The 23000-nt window shown below is 38.3% G+C and overlaps 2 protein-coding genes across 4 annotated transcripts; one reads left to right on the forward strand and one right to left on the reverse strand.

Annotated features, from left to right (window-relative positions):
• Nucleotides 1-1006: 1006 nt before the first annotated feature.
• ZNF189 (zinc finger protein 189) lies at nucleotides 1007-12363 on the reverse strand. Of its 3 annotated transcripts, none has more exons than XM_057724437.1 (3): nucleotides 12047-12363; nucleotides 11218-11299; nucleotides 1007-3752 (listed from the first exon to the last, which is right to left on the reverse strand). In XM_057724437.1, the coding sequence occupies exons 1-3, from the start codon at nucleotides 12077-12079 to the stop codon at nucleotides 2032-2034; spliced, it is 1836 nt and encodes a 611-aa protein (XP_057580420.1). In that variant the 5' UTR covers nucleotides 12080-12363; the 3' UTR covers nucleotides 1007-2031. The 3 variants fall into 3 exon arrangements, with proteins under 3 accessions (XP_057580420.1, XP_057580419.1, XP_057580418.1); XM_057724436.1 differs by having other exon boundaries at nucleotides 11218-11302; XM_057724435.1 differs by having other exon boundaries at nucleotides 11218-11344.
• Nucleotides 12364-12642: 279 nt separating this feature from the next.
• MRPL50 (mitochondrial ribosomal protein L50) lies at nucleotides 12643-19821 on the forward strand. Its single transcript, XM_057723024.1, has 2 exons — nucleotides 12643-12744; nucleotides 17884-19821. Exons 1-2 carry the CDS (start codon nucleotides 12653-12655, stop codon nucleotides 18269-18271), a joined length of 480 nt encoding a protein of 159 aa, XP_057579007.1. The 5' UTR covers nucleotides 12643-12652; the 3' UTR covers nucleotides 18272-19821.
• Nucleotides 19822-23000: the final 3179 nt, after the last annotated feature.

Consider the following 23000-nt stretch of genomic DNA (forward strand, 5'->3'; position numbering starts at 1 on the left):
TTCTCTTCTAAGCACTTCATATCCCTCTCTAAAGCCCTCCACATATTTCTTTTTCTTGGAAAACAGCAGTGCATACTGCAGTGGACTTGTTTTTAAAAAAAAAAAAAATCACCTTTTCTGGCTGTGCTTTTTATAGCCAATGAATTGTACATATAAGCAAGAACTGTTTTGCTGTTACTGGAGTTTGGAGCTGTCGCTCCAGATTCACATTCAAAGATGTTAAAAATTATGTACTTTCAGGAATATTTCATATGACCATGGTCCCAAATTACAATGAGGTCAACAGCCAGAACTTCTGCTCAGCAAGATAACCATACATGCAACAATGCAATTTCAGCAAAAAACAGAGAAATGTTTTAGTGTGCATGCAGCAAAAACATACACTTTGCATTAGGTTTTTCAAAACACTCGAGAACAGGTCTAAGAACCTCATTATTAGTTGTGATCCTGGGCTGGGGAACCACTGGTTCAGAATAAGTAAAACAGGGAGATTTAGGGCAGGAGGATAATTTTATTGAAAAATTAAGTGCATTATCAGTTATGTTTTGTGCTTTTCATTGAGCTACAAACTCTGTTTTGAAAAGTTAACTATATGGTAACTATGAGTACTTAATTTGAAGTACACAGAGAGAGGTGTATTTCTACACATACCATAACACCTACATTTACACATGCACGCACACACACATGTACACATATTCAGAGATAGGAAGATGAAAGTTTGGAGGTGGTGTTTAAAATGTCTCTAGGTTATAGGAGAAAGTGAGGGCTTTTGCTTAACTATTAGGAAATTAGAATTACAGAGTGCTGGTGACTTGGAATTATATACTCAGGAACTAAAGAACCTGGACTTAACTTCAATTGAACTATTCCAGAAAAGGGAACTAGTCAGAGGTAGAACAAGTGAGCAATTTCCTTTAAATCCTTGATTCTAATTTTTAAATGCAGTAATATATTTGACAGGTTAGATTTTATACTAGAGTAACAAATAACTCTTACACAAAGCAAAAAACAAAACAGGTTTAATGATTAGAACAGATGAATTAATAGGTTTATAATAATCATTAACTAAGGGAAGCCCTAGAACCAGAAATAAGGATTTTAAAATTGCATGCAAAGTCTAGTTACCATAAAAACCAAAGCAATACCAAAATATCTCAGCTTCCTAGCACAGACTCCAGGTCTTTTTATTTCCAACTCTTGGTAATCAAAATATTTACACTTTCACATGCTACTGGTAGTGGAGGAATAAGATTTAATCTGTCTAGTACTTCAAATACCTTTCACAGATTGGAGGGCACAATAAGAACAGTGTCTTCCTCCAACTTTTTGGGCCCATCTTGGGGGAAAAAAAGGCACTCCCAAAGGTTTCTTGGTAACACCTTTGCTAGTTTTGTTAATTACTCACATAATCTTTACATTTACTTTACATGTAAAATTAATGGTCCACTCATTTCATAGATCTAGGAATCACATGGCATTGGAACTGCCTTTAACCCACATGCCAAACAACTGGCTTAAACAATGACAAAAGCTTTGGATGCCAGTTTTTTAAAAATGGGGGTTTTATTTCCTTGAAAACTTAATCATCTGCTTAATTACTGGACTTTGGCATGCATAGCCAAACGTATCGTGGAACTGAAAGAACCACCGTCACAAATATTATGATGCCAGAGGACTCGGGGTAATTATGCTAGTTTTCTAACATCAGCTGCTTCCAACTCCCTTATGCAAATGCAACTTTGTTCTTCCTTTATTAATTATAATTAAGTGCTCTGAACCTGGGTGTAACCTCTCTGCTGAAAGATTTGTAAAAGAAAGATGCTTAGGTTACTGAGTCTTTCTCTATGATCCTCAAAACAAAGAGTAATGGAAGTCTTCAACTGCCTGTGGGCAGCTGCCCATTATTCACAGAATCTTTAGAAACCATTTGCCTGAGGCCAAAGAGAATCTGCTTTATCACTAAATCTGACTCACACTGAGCCATACTGAAACTGCACTTGGGTAGCTGGTCTCAAAGTCAAACTACATTTATTGCATCCATGTAGTGTGCAGTTTTTGATGCTGAATAAGAGATATATGGCAATTGAAGGCTTCGCCACAAGCATCACATTCATGGGTTTCTTGGATTTTCACTTCTGCATGGATCTTCTGATGGTTGACAAGGCTGCGCTGTTGACTAAAACTTTTGTCACACTTCTCACACTTATAAGGTTTTTCTCCTGTGTGTATTCTCTGATGCTGAATAAGGCCTGAGTTCCGGCTAAAGGCCTTCCCACATTCATCACATTTATGGGGTTTATTACCTGTGTGAACACCCTGATGTCGAATAAGATTACAAAGTTGACTAAAACTTTTGCCACACTGTCTACACAGATAGGGTCTTTCACCAGTGTGGATTCTCTGATGTTCAATAAGAAATGAGCTCCGACTGAAGCTTTTCCCACATACAGTACATAAGTAGGGCTTTTCACCAGTGTGGATTCTTTGATGTTGTACAAGATGAGCACTGACACTAAAAGTTTTTCCACATTCATCACATTTATAAGACTTTTCCTTAGGGTAGACTTCTTGCTGTATAACAAGACTGCAATTTGGATCAAAACTTTCCTTGGTTTCATTGTATGAATAAGTCTTCTCTCTGGTGTGGATTCTTTGATGCTGAATAAGACCTGAGCTTCTACTAAAGGCTTTTCCACATTCCTCACATTTATGGGGTTTGTCCCCTGTGTGAATTCTCTGATGACGAGTAAGGTTACAAAGTTGACTGAAGCTTTTCCCACACTCTTTGCACTGATAAGGTCTTTCACCTGTATGGATCCTCTGATGTTCTATAAGGAATGAGCTTCGACTGAAGCTTTTTCCACATTCAATACAAAGAAAAGGCTTCTCACCAGTGTGGATTTTTTGGTGTTGTATAAGGTATGTACTTAATCTAAAGGCTTTCCCACATTCGCCACATTTATGGGGTCTTTCCCCAGTGTGAATTCTCTGATGTTCAACAAGTAATGAATTTCGACTAAAGCTTTTCTTACATTTGGTACAGTGATAGGGTTTCTCACCAGTGTGAGTTCTCTGATGTTCAATCAGGTGTGACTTCCAACTGAAGGCTTTCCCACAGTCACTACATTTATGGGGTTTCTCACCTGTGTGAATCCTTTGATGTTTAACAAGGCTTCTTCTCTGGCTGAAGCTCTGTTTACATTGATTACATTGATAGGGTCTCTCTCCAGTGTGGATTCTCTGATGTCTAATAAGGGTTGAACTCACACTAAAGGTTTTTCCACAGTAATTACACTCATAGGGCCTTTCCCCAGTGTGAATTCTCTGATGTTCAATAACAAATGAACTGCGACTGAAACTCTTCCCACATTCGTTACATTGAAAAGGTTTCTCTCCAGTATGGACCCTTTGATGTTGAATGAAATGAGCCTTGCGGACAAAACCCTTTCCACATTCTTCACATTTATGACATTTCTCTTCTGAATTTGGTCTCTTACGGATAATGCTAGTGTTTCCTCTGAACATTCTTTGTTCCTGGGTCAAAGATTCCCTTGGTATTTCCCATAAGAAGATTCCTCTCTGTTTATCTAACCTACCAACAAGCTCAAAGGTTTCTCTACTCATGGGATCCTGGTCAATTTCACTTTTGATTCTTGTAACTATTACACCCTGTGGTTCCACTTCTTCCTCAATTTCCTCAATTTCTTGTTTCACAGTTGGCTCCTCATCCTTGTCTCTGTTCAAAACATCTGGAATAATAAATGGAAAACAGAAACATCAGCCTGGCTCTTTGCCAGCAAGGAGAAACTGTCAGAAAAATAAGATAATTAACATAAATTACCTACTATGTGCATAAAATGTAGTTTACCACATCACAGCATCCTTGTGATGATTATATTAGTTCATATACATAAAACATTTATTTATTTATTTTTTCTTTACATCTTTATTGGGGTATAGTTGCTTTACAATGTTGTGCCAGTTTCCGCTTTAAAACGAAGTGAATCAGCTGCATTTATGCATATATTCCCATATCTCCTCCTTCTTAAGTCTCCCTCCCACCCCTCTCTAGGTCATCACCAAGCATTGAGTTGACTTGTGCATAAAGCATTCAGAACTTCCTGGCAAACAGTACAAGCTATATAAATATTTATTTAGTATTAGTTGTCTGATAAAATGAAACTTTTTTTGGAGAAAGGATATGAAAAGTGTTTACAAGGCACAAAATGCATCAGTAGGAGAAAGGAGGAAGGGCTGATAAATCAACAACAAATTATGCAAGGTAATATGGGCAAGGAAATAAAACAAGTAGTGGCAGGATAAACTAGCCTATCAAGGAAAAAAGGATAACATAGGAAGAAAACAGTAGATTCAGGAAAATTTAGGATAAGGTAGCATTATTGGAATGTGAATAAACCAAATAAGAGAAAAGAACACATAAAATGATGCTGAGAAGGATAAAAGAAAAAAAAACAGGGGAAACAACAATTCATTCATTATTAAGAGTTTACTTATTGTGATCAAAAGCATTCCAGGCATTGTCTAATGAGTTAGGATTTGGAGATAAGGCAAGAAGCCCCCTACCAAATGGAATGGGTGACAAGTACAAATGAGGGAAGAATATGATAAAGAAAATATTAAGTAAAATAGCTCCTACATCAAGAGACAAATGGCTTTTAAAAAACTGGGTTGAAGGGACGTGGACTCTATGATATAGAAAAACAGAAAGAAAAAAAGGGAACATGGTTATGGCTAATAGAAGAAACTAAGAAAAAGAACAGTCTGTGGTAGCTTATGACTTCACCTACCACAAATACCACATTCTTCAAGTATACATGATTCTCATTCCTCTAAAGATACAAGACCCAAGTTGGAACCATCCATTTCCAACTGCAAGCCTGCATGACATCTGAGAAATGATAATCTTGCATGTGTTGGAAGAAAGATAACATAATGGTTTATGATATAACAGAGCTGCATATAGGACACCTAAGTCTGCCTCTGATTTCTTTCCTGATTTTCTGTCTCTTGCTGCCAGTTGGATAACTCCATGAAAAGATTCCATCACCACCAAATTTATATTTGGCCCTAAACAATTTCCCTTTTTACACTTCTTCTTTTCTTTCAATTTTCTAGTCTTTTAACTGTGGAGTCATCTTCGAATTTTCTTTTCACTTACTTCAATGCAGTCATTATTTTATTCCAAAAAAACTTCTCTTATTCCTCTAAGAAACTTTATTTCTACTTAAGTCTACTTACAGTGTTCTCTCTCAAATTCACTTTCAGTAGAGTGTGTTTTCTTTCCCTCAGTGAAAAAGGATGCGAGAACTCCTTCACCATTCTACCTCCTACCTATAAAATTACCTTCAATGGTACATGAAGATATATCCCATTCTTATCCGAGGCTAATTCATCTACTCTCTCTTGATCCCATTTGCCTCTGGGCTACTTGTTCAGTTATTATCATTTCTTCCTCTTTGTTCAATCTGTATTCTCCATTGACAGCTTCCTATCAACATAAAAATGTATCCAACTTTATCTTGAACCTGAAATCCTTTTCTAGATGAAATCCAAGCTTTGAAAAAAATCTTAACACTGTACCTCTCCATTTCCTAACTATGTTTTCAATGCCCAACCTCTTCCCATTCAATCTATTCTACAACCTACTATAAAATCTGGTTTTTGTTTCCAGCATCTAGAGAAACGTCTCATTAAATCACCAATGACTTTCAAGTAACAAATACAATGGACATTTTTTAGTCCTTATTTTACTCGGCAGCATTTGATACTGTTGACTATTCCTATTTCTTGACACTGTTTTTGGTTGCTATGCTATTATATTCTAGTTCCCTCCCTACTTCTTTTCTTTGGCCTTTTCTAATACATTTCCCTCATGTATTTCTCTTCATCAACTGTTTAAGGTTATTGTTACCCACATTTACATCCTTATCTTGCTCTATATACACACTCTCTGAATACTGCCACTTAGATGTCTCAAAAAGGGCTCACAATTAACACGACCATCATCATTTGCTGTCATGTCTGTCTCCACCTCTAATTATCTTCCCTTGAGAGGCATCACTGTCCATCACCCTAAAGTCCCAAAGCAGGAAATCATCCTAAATTTCTCCCTTTTTCTTACCATTAATCTATCACCAAAATCAATGATTCTACTCCTTAGCATCTGCCTTCTCTCTCTGTTTTCCTTGGACTATTGCAAAAGCCATCTAATAATCCTTGGCTCTGGTTTTTAGGCTGCATCTATTTCACTGAATCCAGAGAGATTTTCATAAAATGGAATTCTAATCAATGTTATCACCTATAGATTCACTAGCACTCCATTATCTCCAAAATCCATCGAACACAATGAAACTCAGCACTTCATGAGGTCTCTAAGCTTCAACTCACCCGCCTACCTGTGCTCTCACACTTCAAGTGGGCAAACTGCTTGTGCTTTAGTCTTTTATGCCATTTCTTTCCATGTCTCATTTATGAAATGTCTACCAACACTGTTTACTTGAGAAACTCCTGGTTCCTCTTTAATATTCAGTGCAAAGCAACAGTTCCTCTATAAAGCCTTCACTTAGTCCACTAGATGATTTAAGTGTTCTGTTTTTGATCACTAGCCCTTGTCCATGACTGCATTATAGCTATTATTACATTATACTTTTAACTGTTTGTCTTTTCCATTGGATTGTAAATTCTTTTCAAGAAGGTAAATTCTCTTCATAATGTTTACCCAGTGGATATTGTTGCAGGGTTTTACTCAAAGGAATAATACAAAATTACATTATTTGCAGATGATATGAATGCCTACCCAAAATTCCTAAAAGAATTAAATGATAGATAATAGTGATGACAGGGCTAACATATAAAACAAATACTCATTCTTACTACCAAGAATAACCAGTTAGTAAATATTATGCAAAAATAAAATATGCTCTTCATACTAATAAAAACCATAAAACCTAGGAATATATCTAACAAGAAATGCAAGATCCATAAAAATAATCCATAACTATGTTCTGAAGAACATAGTTAAATAGTCAACCAAATTGCCAAAGAGATCTTTCTTCCCAAACCACTAATGACACTAACTGTATTCCAACCAAAATCTCATGAACCAATTTAAAAACCCCAATGAATCTAAATTTCAACCAGAAGAATGCAGAGAACTAGTTAAGTACAGTTCACCTTGAACAACACGAGGGTTAGGGGCACTGACCCTCCATACAGTTGAAAATCCACTTATAACTTTACAGTCAGCCCTCCATATCCATGGTTCTGCACCTGTGGATTCAACCAACCGCAGGCTGTGTAGTACTGTAGTACGTATTTAGTGAAAAGAATTCATGTATAAGAGAACTCATGCATTTCAAACCCGTGTTGTTCAAAGGTCAACTGTATACCCTGAAAGAGAATATAAGAGTGACTTAATCTTATCAGACATGAAATATAATGTACTGCCTGAAGTAAATAAAACAGAGAGGCATTGGCATGAAAACAAATAGGTCAAACAGAAAGGTAAAATATGTGAGTCTAGGCTTCCACGCATGGCAGCCTAGAAATAACTAGCCATTAGACTTCGGCTTGGTAGCTATAACCACCTTCTGAGGTATCTGCCGTGGTTGTACTGTATGTTCCCATCCTCTGGTCATAGCTAATTTTTCTAGAGTAGACAGTTGCCTCAAAGTGCATTTCTCCCAGTTTTCTAGATAAAAGAATTTGCATTCCTAGGCCTAGCACAGTGTTTTATAATTATTTACTGAATTAATGAGTAGTTGAACAAATAACTGGAAAGAGACTATAATTAAAGGAGGGAAACAATGAATTTAAGGTCTTACAGGTACAGCAATTCCCAATTCTGTCAAGGTCCAATCTGGCTCAAGTAGTCTGGAGTGAAGCCATTAAAACCAAAGAAGTCTATTTCAATTGAAAGAACTGAAATATCAAGAACTGAGAGATCAAGCTGTATCATCAATGTAGTTATTAAAGTTTTTAAAGAAAAATCAGCATGGAAAGGATAGGTATGACTGAAGAGGCAAAATTACAAAGCTAGATGAGTTGTGTTAAGTAGAGCAACAGGATGAAGTGGAGGAAAACACTATAGTGGAATAGTTTAGTAACCGTAATCTCTCATCAAGGGAGCACACTCATCAAGGGGATGGATATAGAGTTTACAGAGGAGGACAAAAAGACTGTGGAGGAAGAAATAATTACTGATGAAAAGCTGTATTTCAGCTACAATAAAGAAGAGAGCCTAAAAGTAGGAGATCACAGATGGGCTCACTGCCATTTTACAGTACTAGGCACAGGCAAGGCTGGGCATTTGCCTGATATTATCAACCAGGACACCATATGGGTGGAAAAGCTGTCAGTGACTCAGAGATAACATAGCATAATAGAAAAAACAAAACAAAACAAAAAAATCCTAGCACCTGATTTGGCTGGAGACTGAAGTGATATGCTGGAAATAACAGATGAAGCTAGAAAGCTAGGTAGGGGCTATATAAGGATGTCCTAGTATGTAGAACAAGAAATTAAGATTTTTATCCTTTAAGCTGTCAGAAATCACCAAAAGCTGTAAGCGGTTAACTAATACAAAATCACTTTGGTGGCAGTAAAGAGAATATATTAGAAAAAAGGGAGACTGGAAACAAAGCGCTAGTTTACAGGCTAATGCAATGATTTTGTCAAAAGATATTGAATCTTCAGTATATTCACTCAGTCAACCAAATATTTAAGAAGCATATAATATATGCCTGGCTCTGTGCTAAATGCTGGAGAAATCAAATGGAAGAAATTACAGTTACTGTCCTCTTGAAGATCAGTCTGTTTAGAGAAATAACATAATGATTATAGTATACTGTAACAAATTCAACAATGGAAGCATATACAATATAGCACAGAGAAACGAGTACTTAAGTCTGAAGAGGAGGCCCTTGTGACCTTAGTGGATTATTTGAGTTACTTATGTGGTCTTCGAAAGCAGATGACTAAGAAGTTGGAGTTCAACAAGAGACGATACTGACAATGATGATGAAGATAACCTTTATATTCTACGGGTGTCCTAAATGCTTTACGTATATTAACTGAGTCACTGCTCACAATAATCCTAAGAGTAAGTGCTACTACTATTTCCATTACATATATACATAAAAGAAACAGGCACAGAAATGATAAGTAATTCACCCACAGTCACAAGGCTATTAAGTGGTAGAATCAGGATTTTTACTTGGACAGTTAGGCTCCATATTGCCTCTTTTAAGTAGAGATAAAGATTTGGAACTTATCATCACATAGCAGTAACTGATAACCTGAGTGTAAATAAGGTCTGCCAAAGAAGATATATAGTCTAAGAGGATGTCTGAGAATGCAAGGCAATAGAAGGAAGCAATACAAAGTTCTAAATATCTATAGAGAAGTGGAATTAAATACAGTTAAAAAAGAGTCTATTGCATTTGATAATTGGGTTATTATAGACCAATGTTAAACAACTGAAGGCAAGTGGTAGAGGCACAAAAAGGGGTTTAGAGATAATGGGAGGTAAAGAAGTAGAGAACACACATTAACTACTCTTACAAAAATCTAGCTGTGAAGCAAACAAGTGGTAGGTTACAGGGAGCAGCAAGAGACACTGTGGTTCAAAGAAAAGTTCTAGAGCCATGAACGTATCTTTCATCAGAATAAAGGTACCAGGGGAGAAAGAATAGAGACTGAAACTATAAGGAAAAAAAAAGACTGATAAATTCTTGGAGAATGTGAGAAGATAGGCAACCTTAAGTGTGCAATGAGGGGCAGAAAAGTTGAGAGTTCATGTGTACTGGCCTCTATCTTCTCTGTGAAACAGAAGGTAAGGTCCACCACTGCGTGATGGACCCAAGGAAAACTCTAAGTTTTGGAAATAGTCACTAAAAGGAACAGGGGCATAAGCAGATCAATGATAAAAAATTTGCTGAGATGTAAAAACCCAGTGGAGACTAGAAAAAATAAAAGCCATGTACTGTATATATACAGGACACCAATCCTTTTGGTTAAAAAATTTCTCTTGCTGTGTTTAGCAACTCAGGTAGGAGAAAAGAAAAGGCAGATTTTATAATCAGTAGAGGATTTGAAGTTTGCAGAATGGGTAGAATATAATGACAAGGTGGCAAGAGAGCATGCTAGTGATCATCTTATACACAGGTCCATGGATTAGATGAGGAAGTGAAGTCAGAAGGGGATAGAGAGCCTGGGGAAAACAATGAAGTCAAGGAACAGGAAAGATTAAGAATCAATAGGTTTGGCAGGAAAGGAGCAGGAAAGGTAGACAGGTAAGAAGTTGTAGCAAGCTCCACATGGGCAGAGATTATGTCTGTTTTGGTAACCCCTGTTTAGTTATAGTCAATAAACATCTACTGTCTGAATAAAAATAAGGTATTGGTCAAAGTAAAAGATATTGGGGTTTAAGATTTGCCTGTTGTGACAAAATTGAGGGTACAATCATTGATGTGAGGTGCTGAATAAAAATGGAAAGCAGGATCCCTGAAGACAATATGGTCAAGATACAGTGAGGTTGAAGTAATCACTGCATGATTGATGGTATGGGTTAGCAAAGAGAAGATTCTGAAATGTGAGAAAATCTATGTGTGAGGGACCAAGAAAGTTGACAGATGATAGTGAAAAGGAATTGAGAGAGCAGAGCAAGACAGCTGAGACCTCAAAAGAGAGAAATTGTGTTTGAAGGTGGAAAACTAATGCTTTGGGAACAGCACTGAAAAGTTAGGAGAACAATTATTTTTCCTTTTCAGCCTTGAGACAAAGGATGAGGAAAGAAGAGGATGTGGGAGAATAAGCAGCCCCTGCCAGAGAAGTGGTGTCCTTGGGAAAGTGCCAGGTTTCGGTTAAGGCCAGGAGGGATAGGGAACATTATGTGAAGAGGAACAGGAGCTCCAGAAGGCAAGTGAAAAGGGGTGGGAGGAAAGCAGTGGGAGGATGAGCCAGGAGGCAAAGTACAGAGCAATATGGGAATGAGATTACAAAGATAGGAAGCCAGAAAAGCTTGCATTTGGGTCATTGCAAGAATGGTAGGGATGAGAGTCATGGAAACAGTTCATGGCTGAAAAGTATAAATCAGAACTTTGGAACAAAGCAGTTTGGTATGGTACTAGTTCAAGTGTTCTGATTTCTTATAGTTTCTTAGATATTTTAATCAGAGAAACAGCAGAGTCTTACCCAGTGAGACCAGGTTTCCATAATTCTCCATCATGACATCTTTATACAGGCTTCTCTGAGCTGGATCCAGATAATCCCACTCCTCCTGGGTAAAAAACACAGCCACATCCTCAAATGTCAGCAACCCCTGAAATAGTATGATTTCTGTAGTCAGTTCTTGTTGTCTCAAGGACAATTCTGCCACTGAAAGTAGCAGAAACAATCCCTTATCAGGGCCGGGTAGGCTAGGAGGAACAAGATAACTAAGAGTTCCAAATGGGGCCCAATTCTAGGAACTGACAGAATTCAAACAGGCACCTCAAATTAGAAGACAACTGAGCTGGATCTTTGTCCTCTGTAGTGAGGAGCCTAACGATAAGACTCTGGTTTGCGCTAATATTTTAATTTTAGTAAGCTGCCCCAAGGCCTTCCCAAGTTTCCTGCACCTCATTGCCTCGCTCCAATCGCTCCAATTCTTTACTAGCATTGCCTTGAGACCCTCTTCGATTCAATTCCGTTAAGTCTACTTTGGGTCCCGGCATCGCGGCAGGTGCAGAAGACACAGGTAAGGATCAAAAAAGATACCTGACCTGGAGAACTCATAAATGAAAACGCTAGTTTCGGGCATTACTAATTTTCTTCAGCTGATTTATCAAGTCGTTCTTGAAAAAAGGAGCCAGTGGGCAGTTTGATCGCGAACGATACCCCAGCACATTAGGAGGTACTTCATTGCACCGTGCTGGCCCTAAAGACCGCGATCCGGGGCGGGCGGGAGGGGGTGGGGGGGCGGTTAGCGCGGCCTAGCTGGGTGATGGCAAGAGAACGGGGATACCCGGAGAGGGGGACTTACCTTTGGCTCTGGCGGGGGGCTCGGCGAGGCCATCTCTCGGACAGAAAATCGGGGCAGGATTCCGGGGTGGCCGCACGAAGAGGAGCCTCTAGCGAGGCCTACCCGGCCGCTGAAGATTAGGCCCGAAGAAGGCGAGGCCTCCAGGGTGGATCTGGCCAGTTCCTGCCTCGGTCCCCGAGCGGTCACGACCCCAGCAGCATGTCAGATGCGCTACTTGGCCTCCCCCACCACAAATCCCCTCCCCTGCCCGGCTGCGCAGCCTTCCAGGCCTCGCTAGAGCCTCCTCCCGGTTGCCAGTTCCTGCTGCTTTCAGCCAAAGAGCGCTATGACCGCCCGCCCCCGGACCAGAAGGCGTCACCCGGAACCTTCCCGGGACGCCCCTCAACTACAATTCCCGTCGTGCTCTGAGAGAGCGCTTGGCTGAGCCTTCCCCGGCAATGGCTACCGAACCACACTTCCCAGAGTGCAAAGGGCGAGGGAGCCACCAGTGGGTCTTAACAGAGGAAAAAAAGGGAACACGTGCCACTAAGCCTACATCTGATTGGCTGAACTTGGTGCGTCACCGCCGGCTTGGGGCGGAGCTCTGTCCTGCAGCTCTTATCGAAGATGGCGGCTCTCTGCGTGTCCGGCACTGCTAGAAGAAGCCTCACGTGGATAGTCTCAGGTGCTCCACGTAGAGAATTTTGGTCACGATTCAGGTAAAGCGGAAGGTTAGACGGTGGGCCATGTTCATGGAAAGTAAGGAGAGAAACTGAGAACGATGAACTAAGACGGGACTCTGGTCCTGCGCCACCAGGGAAAAACGAGACAGTGCGTTAGAGTTCTGAGTTCAGGAGCTTCAGCGCCGGTTTCCGCGAGTGGTGGGGTCCAGTCACTTCGTTTGGCCTGTTTACTCATTTTAGAACCGAAATACCGCCTCCTTCCCCTTCCACTTCACTCGTTAATTTGTTAAGTAAACCATACTGACCGTGTGTTCCTTACACCCAACGTAGTGTGGTGTCAGGAAACAAATGACTCGTTTGGGACGGGCAGCTGAGAACATGAAAGTGCTTGGTGAACTAAATTCATTTGTAGGGTGTATTTCTTCGCAAGCAAGATTCGGAGATGAAGTGCAGTCACCTCATTTTGTTCTTTTCATTCATTCACTTGGCAAATAGTTTTTAGATAGCTGTCCTGGGCCAGCATTTCTCTAAGTAGGATACAGCAGCGGAAACAAAGCCCCTTCTTAGAGCGTTAAGTACTCTGGGAAGAGGAAACTGAGGCCGCAAAGAGAGGGAGTATTTTGCTAAAAAGTCATAAAGCAGGTTTATGACAGATTTGGATTTGGAACCCAGGTCTCTTAACTCCCCATCTACTGCTTTCCCCACAGCGCCATGTGGAGTTTGTGAGGGTAAGCCTATCTGACTCCGTGTTAGGACACCAAAATTTATAGGAACCTAAGGGAACAGTGTATGCCCTCTTAGATTTCAAGCAAAAACTCCTTCAATCCAAAAGGATTTTTATCATCAGCTCATGTATTTATTAGCTTTCTCTCTATTTTGGTTAATATTTATTATTATCTCTCAAGTCTCCTTCAAATTTGTTTCATTGGCTCATTCAAAAAGTATTTCTAGAGTGTCTGCTGTATGCCAGGTGTCTAGGTGTGAGGGATACAGTTGTTAATAAGACAGACCAAATCTTTGTCCTCATAGAGCATATGTTTTGGTGGAGGAAAAATTGCACAAATATGATTTCAGAAAGTAGTAAATTATGAAGAAAACCAGAGCAGTACAGGCGTATCTTGGAAATGCTGTGGTTCATTTCCAGACCACTGTAATAAAGCAAGTATCTCAAAGCATGTTATACAAATTTTTTGGTTTCCCAGTGCACATGAAGTTGTGTTTACACTGTACTGTAGTGTATTTAATGTGCAATAGCATTATGTCTAAGAAAACAATATATATACCTTAGTTAAAAAGTACTTTATTTCTAAAAAATGCTCTCCATCGTCTGAGCCTTTAGAGAATCATGATCTTTATGCTGGTAGAGGGTCTTGCCTTGATGTTGATGGCTAATGATAGTTCAGGGCGGTGGTTGCTGAAGGATAGATGTCTTGCAATTTTTTAACATAAGACAACAAGGGAGTTGGCAGCATCAATTGACTCTTCCTTTCATGAATGATTTCTCTGTAGCATGCAATGCTGTTTCATAGCGTTTTACCCACAGTAGAACTTTTTTCAATATTGGAATCAATTCTCTCAAACTCTGCGCCTTGTTTATCAAGTAATTTTATGTAACGTTCTAAATCCTTTGTTGTCTTTTCAGCAATTTTCACAGTATCTTTACGAGGAGTAGATTGGATCTCAAAACACTATTTTCTTTGGTCATCCATAAGAAGCATCTCTTCAATGATGAGGTTTTATCATGAGATTGCAGCAATTCATTTACATCTTTAGGGTCTGCTTCTAAATCTAGTTCTCTTGCTTCTAATTCTAGTTCTATTGCTATTTCTAGTACGTTTGCAATTACTTCTTCACTGATATTTTGAAACTTCTGAAAGTCGTCCATGAGGGTTAGAACGAACTTTTTCCAAACTACTGTTTATATTGATATTTTGACCTTTTCCTATGAATCATGAATATTCTCAATGGCACCTAGAATGATGAATTATTTCCAGAAGGTTTTCAACTGACTTTGCCCAGATCCATCAGAGGAATTATTACCTATGGCAGCTGTAGCCTTACAAAATGTATTTCTTAAATAGTAAGATTGGAAAGTAAAAATTACTCCTTGCTCCATGGAGCGCAGAGTGGATGTTGTGTTAGCAGGCATGAAAACAACATTAATCTCGTTGTACATCTTCATCAGGGAGCTAGCTCTTGGGTGACCAGTTGTTGCATTGTCAATGAGCAGTAATATTTTGAAAGGAATTTTTTTTCTGAGCAGTAGGTCTCAACTGTGGGCTTCAAATATACAGTAAACCATGTTGTAAACAGATGTGCTGTCTTCCAGGCTTTGTTGTTTCATTTACAGAGCACAGAGTAGATTTAGCATAATTCTTAAGGGCCCTAGGATTTTCAGAATGGTAAATGAGCATTGGTTTTAACTTCAAATCACCAGCTATATTAGCCTTTAACAAGAGTCAGTCTGTCTTTTGAAGCTTTGAAGCCAGGCATTGACTTTCTCCTCTCTAGCTATGAAAGTCCTAGATGACATTTTCCAATAGAAGGCTGTTTTGTCTACATGGAAAATCAGTTGTTTAGTGTAGCCACCTTCATTATCTTAGCTAGATTTTCTGGATAACTTGCTGCAACTTCTACTTGCTGCTTCATCCTGCACTTTTATGTTATGGGGACAGCTTTTTTGCTTAAGCCTCATGAACCAACCTGTGCTAGCTTCAAACTTTTCTTCTGCAACTAACTCACCTTACTTAGCCTTCATAGAATTGAATAGAGTTGGGGCCTTGCTCTGGATTAGGCTTTGATTTAAGGGAATATTGCTGCTGGTTTGATCTTATATCCAGACCGCTAAAACTTTCTCCACATCAGTAATAAGGCTGTTTCGCTTTGTTAACATTTGTATATTCACTAGAGTAACACTTTTAATTTCCTTCAAGAATTTTGCATTCACAATTTGGCTAACTGTTCAGCCAAGAGGCCTTTCAGCCTGTCCTAGCTTTCAACATACTTTCCTCACTCAGCTTAATCATTCTAGCTTTTGATTTAAAGCAAAAAGTGTGCAACTGTTCCTTTCACTTGAACACTTATAGGCTAGTGTGGTGTTATTAATTGGCCTAGTTTCAATATTGTTATGTCTCAGGGACTAGGGCTGTCCAAGGAGAGGGAGAAAGACTGGGCAACAACCAGTTGGTGAGGCAGTCAGAACACACACATTTATCATTTAAGTTTGTTGTCTGTATGAGCATGGTTTGTGACACCTCAAAACAATTGCAATAGTAAGTCAAAGATTACTGGTCATTACCATAACAAATATAATAATATTGAAAAAGTTTGAAGTATTGCGAGAATTCCCAAAATGTGATGGACACAAAGTGAGCAAATGCTGTTGGCAAAATGGCTCCCGTAGACTTGATTGATGCAGGGTTGCCACAACCTTCAATTTTTAAAAAACACAGTATCTGTGAAGTGCAGTAAGATGAGATATGCCAGTATAAGAGAATACTGACATGAAAGGAATAGATTACATTTCATTATGATGAGATGTGACTGGAGTAGTTTGAGAAAATGGGATGTGAGGAAGTAGAGACTATAAGCATAGGCAACTCTTTTTGAAAAGTTTTGTTATAAAGGAAGGTGGAGTGGAACGTGGAACCTGGGGAGAATTTCCTTTAAAGAGGGTAGATGCTACAGCATGTTTGTGTGTCATGGGAATACTCTAGTAGATAGGGAGAAATTGATAAAGAATTGATGCAGAAAGAGGGATAAATCACTGTAAGAGTCTGAGTAGAGTTACAAGCCATTTTCTTGGCTAGACATTGTTCATTTCTGCTACCCTCCAGTTTCTATAGGGATGACCAATCCCAATCAGACACCAGCTCCATAGAAGACAGGAGTTAGTTCATGAGCAAATACTAAGCACTGAAATAATGTGTCAAGACAGATTCCCTTACATTGGCCCATGTACTCAATAATAGTTACAGAAGTAGTTTTAACAGACCCCAAAATCAATATAATACATCTCTGCATTCAGGAGTTTATAATCTGGCACAGTAGTTCTTAACCAGGGGACATTTGACAATGTCTTTTGGTTATTATGACTGGAGAACAGGAGTGCTACTGGCATTTAGTGGTTAGAGGCCAGGGGTGCTGCTGAACAACCTACAGTGAACAGGACAGCCTCCCACAACAAAGAATTGTTCAAAATGTCAATAATGCTTGGGCTGAGAAACCCTGATTTAGTAAGAGAAGTAGAATGTAAATAAAATTAAAATTCAGGTAGGATGTGGTGTGCCCTGAGAGCCGTATAAAGTGTTATGATATATGTGGAATCTAAAAAAAAAAAGATACAGATGAATTTATAAAGCAGAAGTAGACATAGAAAACAAACTTATGGTTACCAAAGGGGAAAGTGGGGGAGAGGGATAAATTAGGAGGTTGGTATTAACAGAAACACACTATTATATAGAAAATAGATAACCAACAAGGACATAATGTATAGCACAGGGAACTCTGTTCTATTTTGTAATAATCTATAAGGGAAAAAGAATATATACATATGAAAAACTGAATCACTGTGCTGTGTACTTGAAACTAACATGACATTGTAAGTCAATTATACTTCAATTTTAAAAATGTGCTATGAGAGATCAGAAGAGCTTACAGTTATATTTGGGGAATTCAAGTAAAGCTTGAGAGAGGAGTTTTGTCATAGGACTGAAAGAATAAGTAAGATTTCTATAAGCAGAGATGAAGGATAGTTATTTCAGATAGGATATAACTTGAGCTAACGAGATCAGGAAAGTGGGAAACAGAATGTAGTTTAGTTTGGGTAGGGCTTAGAATGCATGTGGGAGATGAGGTTAGAGAGGTAGATTGGGTTTGGATCTGGGAGGACCGGAAATCTCAAAGGATTTATCTTCTTCACCCGTTCTTGGGAATTCTTACAGCATATAAAATCTGAAATTAACTTTTTTCTCTTCGTGCCAGTCCAGTTCGACTATAAACTTCCAAGGGCAGGGGCCTATCTAATTCTTCTCTCAGCAGTGCCCAGAAGAGTAGTAAGTGTGCAGTATATTGATTTAGGTTGATGGGCAAGATTAGGTCTTGTGTTGGTCAACTTGCCAACTTCGTTAATTGCAGTGAACTAAAGATTCACACATTTGTTTTTGATTATTCCAGAAAAGAGAAACAGCCGGTGGTGGCTGAGACAGTAGAAGAGGTGAAGAAAGAACCTATCCCAGTGTGTCCGCCCTTACGAAGCCGAACATACATACCACCTGAAGATCTCCAGAGTCGTTTGGAATCTCACGTCAAAGAAGTTTTTGGCTCATATGCAACTAGCAATTGGCAGGACATCTCCCTGGAAGATGTTCATCTGAAGTTCAGCTTCTTGGCCCGTTTAACTGATGACTTAGGCCATGCAGTGCCTAACTCCAGGCTTCACCAGATGTGCAGGGTCAGAGATGTTCTTGATTTCTATAGTGTGCCTGTTCAGGATATATCTAAATTTGATGAACTTATTGCTAGTAATCTACCTCCCAATTTAAAAATCACTTGGGGTTACTGAGAAGTTCAAAGGAGGAGCACATTGAAATAATTTTGATACTTTACCATGTGACCTTTTGATACTTTACCATGTGAAATGCTGTCAGAACTGGTCTCTAAACCTACTTTTTTCTGTGGAAGAATGTATTCTCTCTCTTTTTTTTTTTTACCACCATGAATTGACAAACAAGATTTTTTTTCACATTTGCTGAAACTTTTCTGTTTTTTGTTTTTTTAATGGAACCAGGTCATTAATAATTTATGAAAATACATATTACATAACAAGGTAACATTCATAAAAGAAACAAAAATCTGTGTAGTATATTATGAAAGTTGTTTCACTATTTGCTTTACTGTACAAGTAGAAATAGTAGAAGATGATACTGTTCAATCTAGATTAATCTCTTGGAATTAAAGATTTCTTGAAGTGTGTTTTTAATTTTTCTGAGGTGAAATTTGCTTTTCTACCTTCTCATTTTCTTAATTTAAGTATTATAAATGAAAAAGTCACAGTATGTGCCAGCTGTTAAGAGCTGTGACCTTTTTTGGTAACAGATACACCAGATTCTATACCTAAATGGATATTCTCTTCAAAGGACGTGACGTTTATTTCAAACGTTTTTTCTTTTCTGTAACTTTTAAAAAGTGGCCTTCAGTACTTATGACTTATCCACTAGGGTGATAAGTCTTTGCAGACTTTAATGTATTTAATTTGTGGAAATTACTCAAATAGTGAGCTAACCAGGTGATTCTGAATGATAAAAATGAGAAAATGGTTAAATTAGGAGTTATTCTTGTTCAGACTTTAGATATGACTAGAGAGAATGAGAAGGAATTTCTTATATTTTATCTTTACTAATAATTCTGAAGGAAAAGTGATAGGTTTTAAACAAAGGAAATTCTATTTATTTTCTTTCCTAGGGTGACTCCTTTGAAGAGGGCAAAAATTAGTTGGGTATATAAATTCTGGTATGTTTATTAGAAAAATAAATTACAGTATAGTCATGCCCTATAAATGTCATCAGCGGACAATCAGATTTTCAATAACCTCTACATTGAAGAACTTTAGAAGTACCTGGAGTGTCAAAATGTTAGGAGCCCTGGAACTTAAACATTAGAGCTGTTGTATCCCTTCTGCTTCTATGTGAAATGGGTTCAGCATGGAAACATTTGAATTTTACATACAGGATTTGATTATCTCATTTCCCGCACAATTTTTAATCTGGAGACACAGAACGTGCAAAGGACAAGGTGGAAGTAGGGGATGGTGAGGGCAGTATGGAAAAACACTTGGTTTCATTGGAGAGCTGCAACGCCAGCCTTCATGTAAATGTTATGGCTGAAGAAATTACTCCTCTCTAGCCTGGAGCAGTTTCTCAAAATTTTATGTGCTTATGAATCACTTGGGATCTTTTTAAAATGCAGATTCTAATTCTGTAGGTCAAAAATGGGTCCTGAGCTTGTCTTAAAAGCCCCTAGGTTATTCTGATGGTGTTTTGAGTATCATGACCCTAGACTAGTATTGAGGTGGGAGACAAATACTACCCGCTGAAACAACAGTCCTGGAACGTATAGCTGACCAGGCAGGTAAACTGCACATTCGTCGATAACTCTAGAGGGCGTTAGTCACTGGTTTACAGCCCAATATCAGAATAATGACCTTTAATTTTCCCGGAAAGATTAAATTAGGTTTTCTAACTTTACTGAGGTAACTAAAAGACATGATATAATTGTAAAAGGGTTACATTTTTAAAAATTAAATGATTGCTAATAACTTAACATTTTTACTTTGTTGGGCCATTGAGCTCAGTGTGTATGCTTACATAAAAACTGCTAATAAGAGATTCCGAGTCAGAATGGTCTTACATAAACGTTGCTAAATAACAAAGATTCAGCTGATTAATTTGAAGATTCTAATTGGCTTTATTAAATGAATCAGACAGCATCCCATCCAGCCATAGAGCAATGCTCTTTTGAGTTTCAGAAAAGGAAAGGTTTTTTTTTTTTTTTTTTTTTAAGGAAAGGTTTTTAAAGGTAGGGAGCAGAAAAAAAATTACTAGCAAAAATGTATTGTTTTAGGCAAGGTCACCTTCTTTAAGGGGGATGGATAGGGTCTATCAGTGGATTTCCTAGTGCTAACCAGGAAATTCCAGGTTGGCTAGTTAAAAGTCACATTCCTGGGGAGGGCTGAGCCTATAATGAGGTTTGCTGCCCGTGGCCTAGCACAAATGACTTCATTTTGTGTTTGTCTCCTTTTTAACAACAGTGTATATTTCAAGCAGCATAAAAGAAACTTCTTATCTTCTGTTCTTTTTAATTTTAACTTGCCATATTTTTGCTGATTATAAAGGTGGCATTTTTTTTAGAAAATTGGGAAAGACAAAAAATATCTTTCCCATTGCCCAGATAATCACCTAACACGTGTATTAACAAATGAAAAAAACCTTCTTCCCTGTATTTTAAAATTTGCTACATCATGTACCCTGTGACCCCTTCACATCATGAGTATTTCTACTCCTCTTTAAATAGTCTTAAGAATAACAGATTTCAGTAATAGCATTATTCCATAAATGCATGTTACATAATTATTCAACCAATATTCTGTTACTGGGTTTTAAGTTGCTGCCAATTTTTTGCTTTTATGTTATTTTTTTATCTGGCTTTTCTAGTTCTTTGAGTGTTGGTGTGCCATAAAACTCCTTCCTCCTCAGAAAAAGTCACTCCACTGTAAATTTCTTGACCGTAAACCTAGGAATGGACAACTTGGTCCTGCTTCTTTGGCTTATAGCAGACCAGCTGCCATCAAATTTCTGCTTCTGTCCATCATGGACTATACAATGTTCATATTCACGTTTCACCAGTGTCCCAGTGATGATCTCCGTAGCAATTCACCCCCTGATCCAGGGTCTATTCCTGGTTCATGCTTTACATTTCATTATCATGTCTGCTTAACCTCCTTTACTTTGAAACAATTTTTCAGTAAATTGTATTTTATAAGGAATTTATTCATTTCATCTAAGTTGTCAAAGTCGGCATATAGTTGTTCATAATATTCTCTTATTTTCCTTTTAATGTCTTCCATGATCTGCAATGATAAGCCATCTTTTATTTTTGGTATTTGTTATTTGTATTCTATCCTGTTTTTAATTTGACCAGTCTAGCTTGGAGTTTATCCATTTTGTTGGTCTTTTCAAAGAACCAACTTTTGTCTTTGTTAATTTGATAATAGATCTCCTAACAGGTGTGATTTTGATTTGCATTTCTCTGGTGATTAGTGAAATTGAGCACCTTTTCATGTGCCTGTTATCCATCTGTTTGCCTTCTTTAAGAAAATATCTATTTAGATCCTCTGCCCATTTTTTAATCAGATTGTTTATTTTTGCAATTGAGTTGTATCTCATAATTTCTAATTGAATGTCAGACATAGTATATAGAACAGTAAAAACTAATATATTTACATCTTGAACTAGAAATATCTCTTCTGCTGCTGGTCTGTTAGTGGGGTCAATCTAGTCAAGAGTTGAGCTCATTTTTTTTGTTGTCATTGTTGCTATGGTTATATTCACTATAATCACCAACTTCAAATTCTTTTGGTGTTACTTTGTGTTTAGAAAGGAGGTAGGTTTGCTAGATAATTTTTCTGAATGTTCACTTTCCACCCTCAACTTTAGGCCTTCCCTGTGTGCCTGCATGTTAGAAAGTGTTTCTTCCCATGTTTTTGGACAAAATGATAGACTGTTGTTGCTTGTTATTTGGTGCTTTCTAGCCTGGTGTGGGGGAAGTCATGATGGTTTTCCATTATCCTAGATGAGCATCTGTCTTTGACAGACCCTGTGCCCCTCTGTCTGGGGGTGGAGATTTCTCAGTGATCCTGCCCTCTCCCAGTGATGAGAGACCTCTAATTATTTGAGTCCAGGATGGTTTCTTGTCCTTCTCCAGGTGTAGAGGTTTCTTTTTTTGCCATTCATTTTTCCTGTCCCCAGCAGCAATAGGTCTCCTATGCCTTGGCATTGACGGGATTTGGTGTTCTTTCTCCAGTAGGGTGAACAACTCCTGATTTTTCTGGCACTGTAGGACTTTTCTGGCACTGAAAGTCCTACATATTGGGAAATGCGTCAGTCCTAAGAAACTGGCTCAGTTGGTCTACCTCTCTCCCAGTGGCTTAAAGATTTTATTCCTCAGGGAAAAAAGTTTCAGGTGGGGCTTTGTTCCTTTCTTGCAGTGGTGGCCACTACCCTCCTCAAGGACTGCACAAGTCAGAAAACATTTTTCCAGTTTCTTACCCCAATCTTTCTCATAACCATCTGGTGAAGTACATGGAGAAGAGCTAGTTGTTGGGTGTGAACTTCTCTTGTGGCTGCAGCTTCTGGGTGTTTCCTATGTTTATACTAGCTCACACTCAGCCTTTAGCAATTGACCAAAAATTTAGCCAAATTCCAATTATCTGCTAGTATGGAGGCACCATCTTGTGCTTTGCTGCAGGTTTACCAGGTTGTTTCATCCTGAAGGCGCCATTCTTTTCCTACCTTTGAGGCTAATTAGTTGCCCTGCAACCTCAGCTCTCTGATAGATTCAATATGTTATGATTTTCAAGATTAATCACATTTTCTTGTTATTGATGGAACAAGACTCTTTCCAGCTGCCTACATTCTAAGCAGAAATCAGTACCTGGTTTCTTTAGAAAGAATATATATTTCAGTTTTGGGGTGTAGTGTTTTATAAATGTCAATGAGATCAAGTTGGTTGGGAGT

This window comes from Hippopotamus amphibius, chromosome 2 (assembly GCF_030028045.1).
Source record: "Hippopotamus amphibius kiboko isolate mHipAmp2 chromosome 2, mHipAmp2.hap2, whole genome shotgun sequence".
Lineage (NCBI taxonomy): Eukaryota > Metazoa > Chordata > Mammalia > Artiodactyla > Hippopotamidae > Hippopotamus > Hippopotamus amphibius.

Coding starts and splice junctions, on each gene's coding strand:
- MRPL50 (XM_057723024.1), top strand. CDS start 12,653: ATGGCGGCTCTCTGCGTGTCCGGCACTGCTAGAAGAAGCCTCACGTGG. Junction 12,745..17,883: donor GAATTTTGGTCACGATTCAG/GTAAAGCGGAAG, acceptor TGATTATTCCAG/AAAAGAGAAACAGCCGGTGG.
- ZNF189 (XM_057724435.1), bottom strand. CDS start 12,079: ATGGCCTCGCCGAGCCCCCCGCCAGAGCCAAAG. Junction 11,345..12,046: donor GCCCCCCGCCAGAGCCAAAG/GTAAGTCCCCCT, acceptor ATACTATTTCAG/GGGTTGCTGACATTTGAGGA. Junction 3,753..11,217: donor TGGAAACCTGGTCTCACTGG/GTAAGACTCTGC, acceptor TTATTATTCCAG/ATGTTTTGAACAGAGACAAG.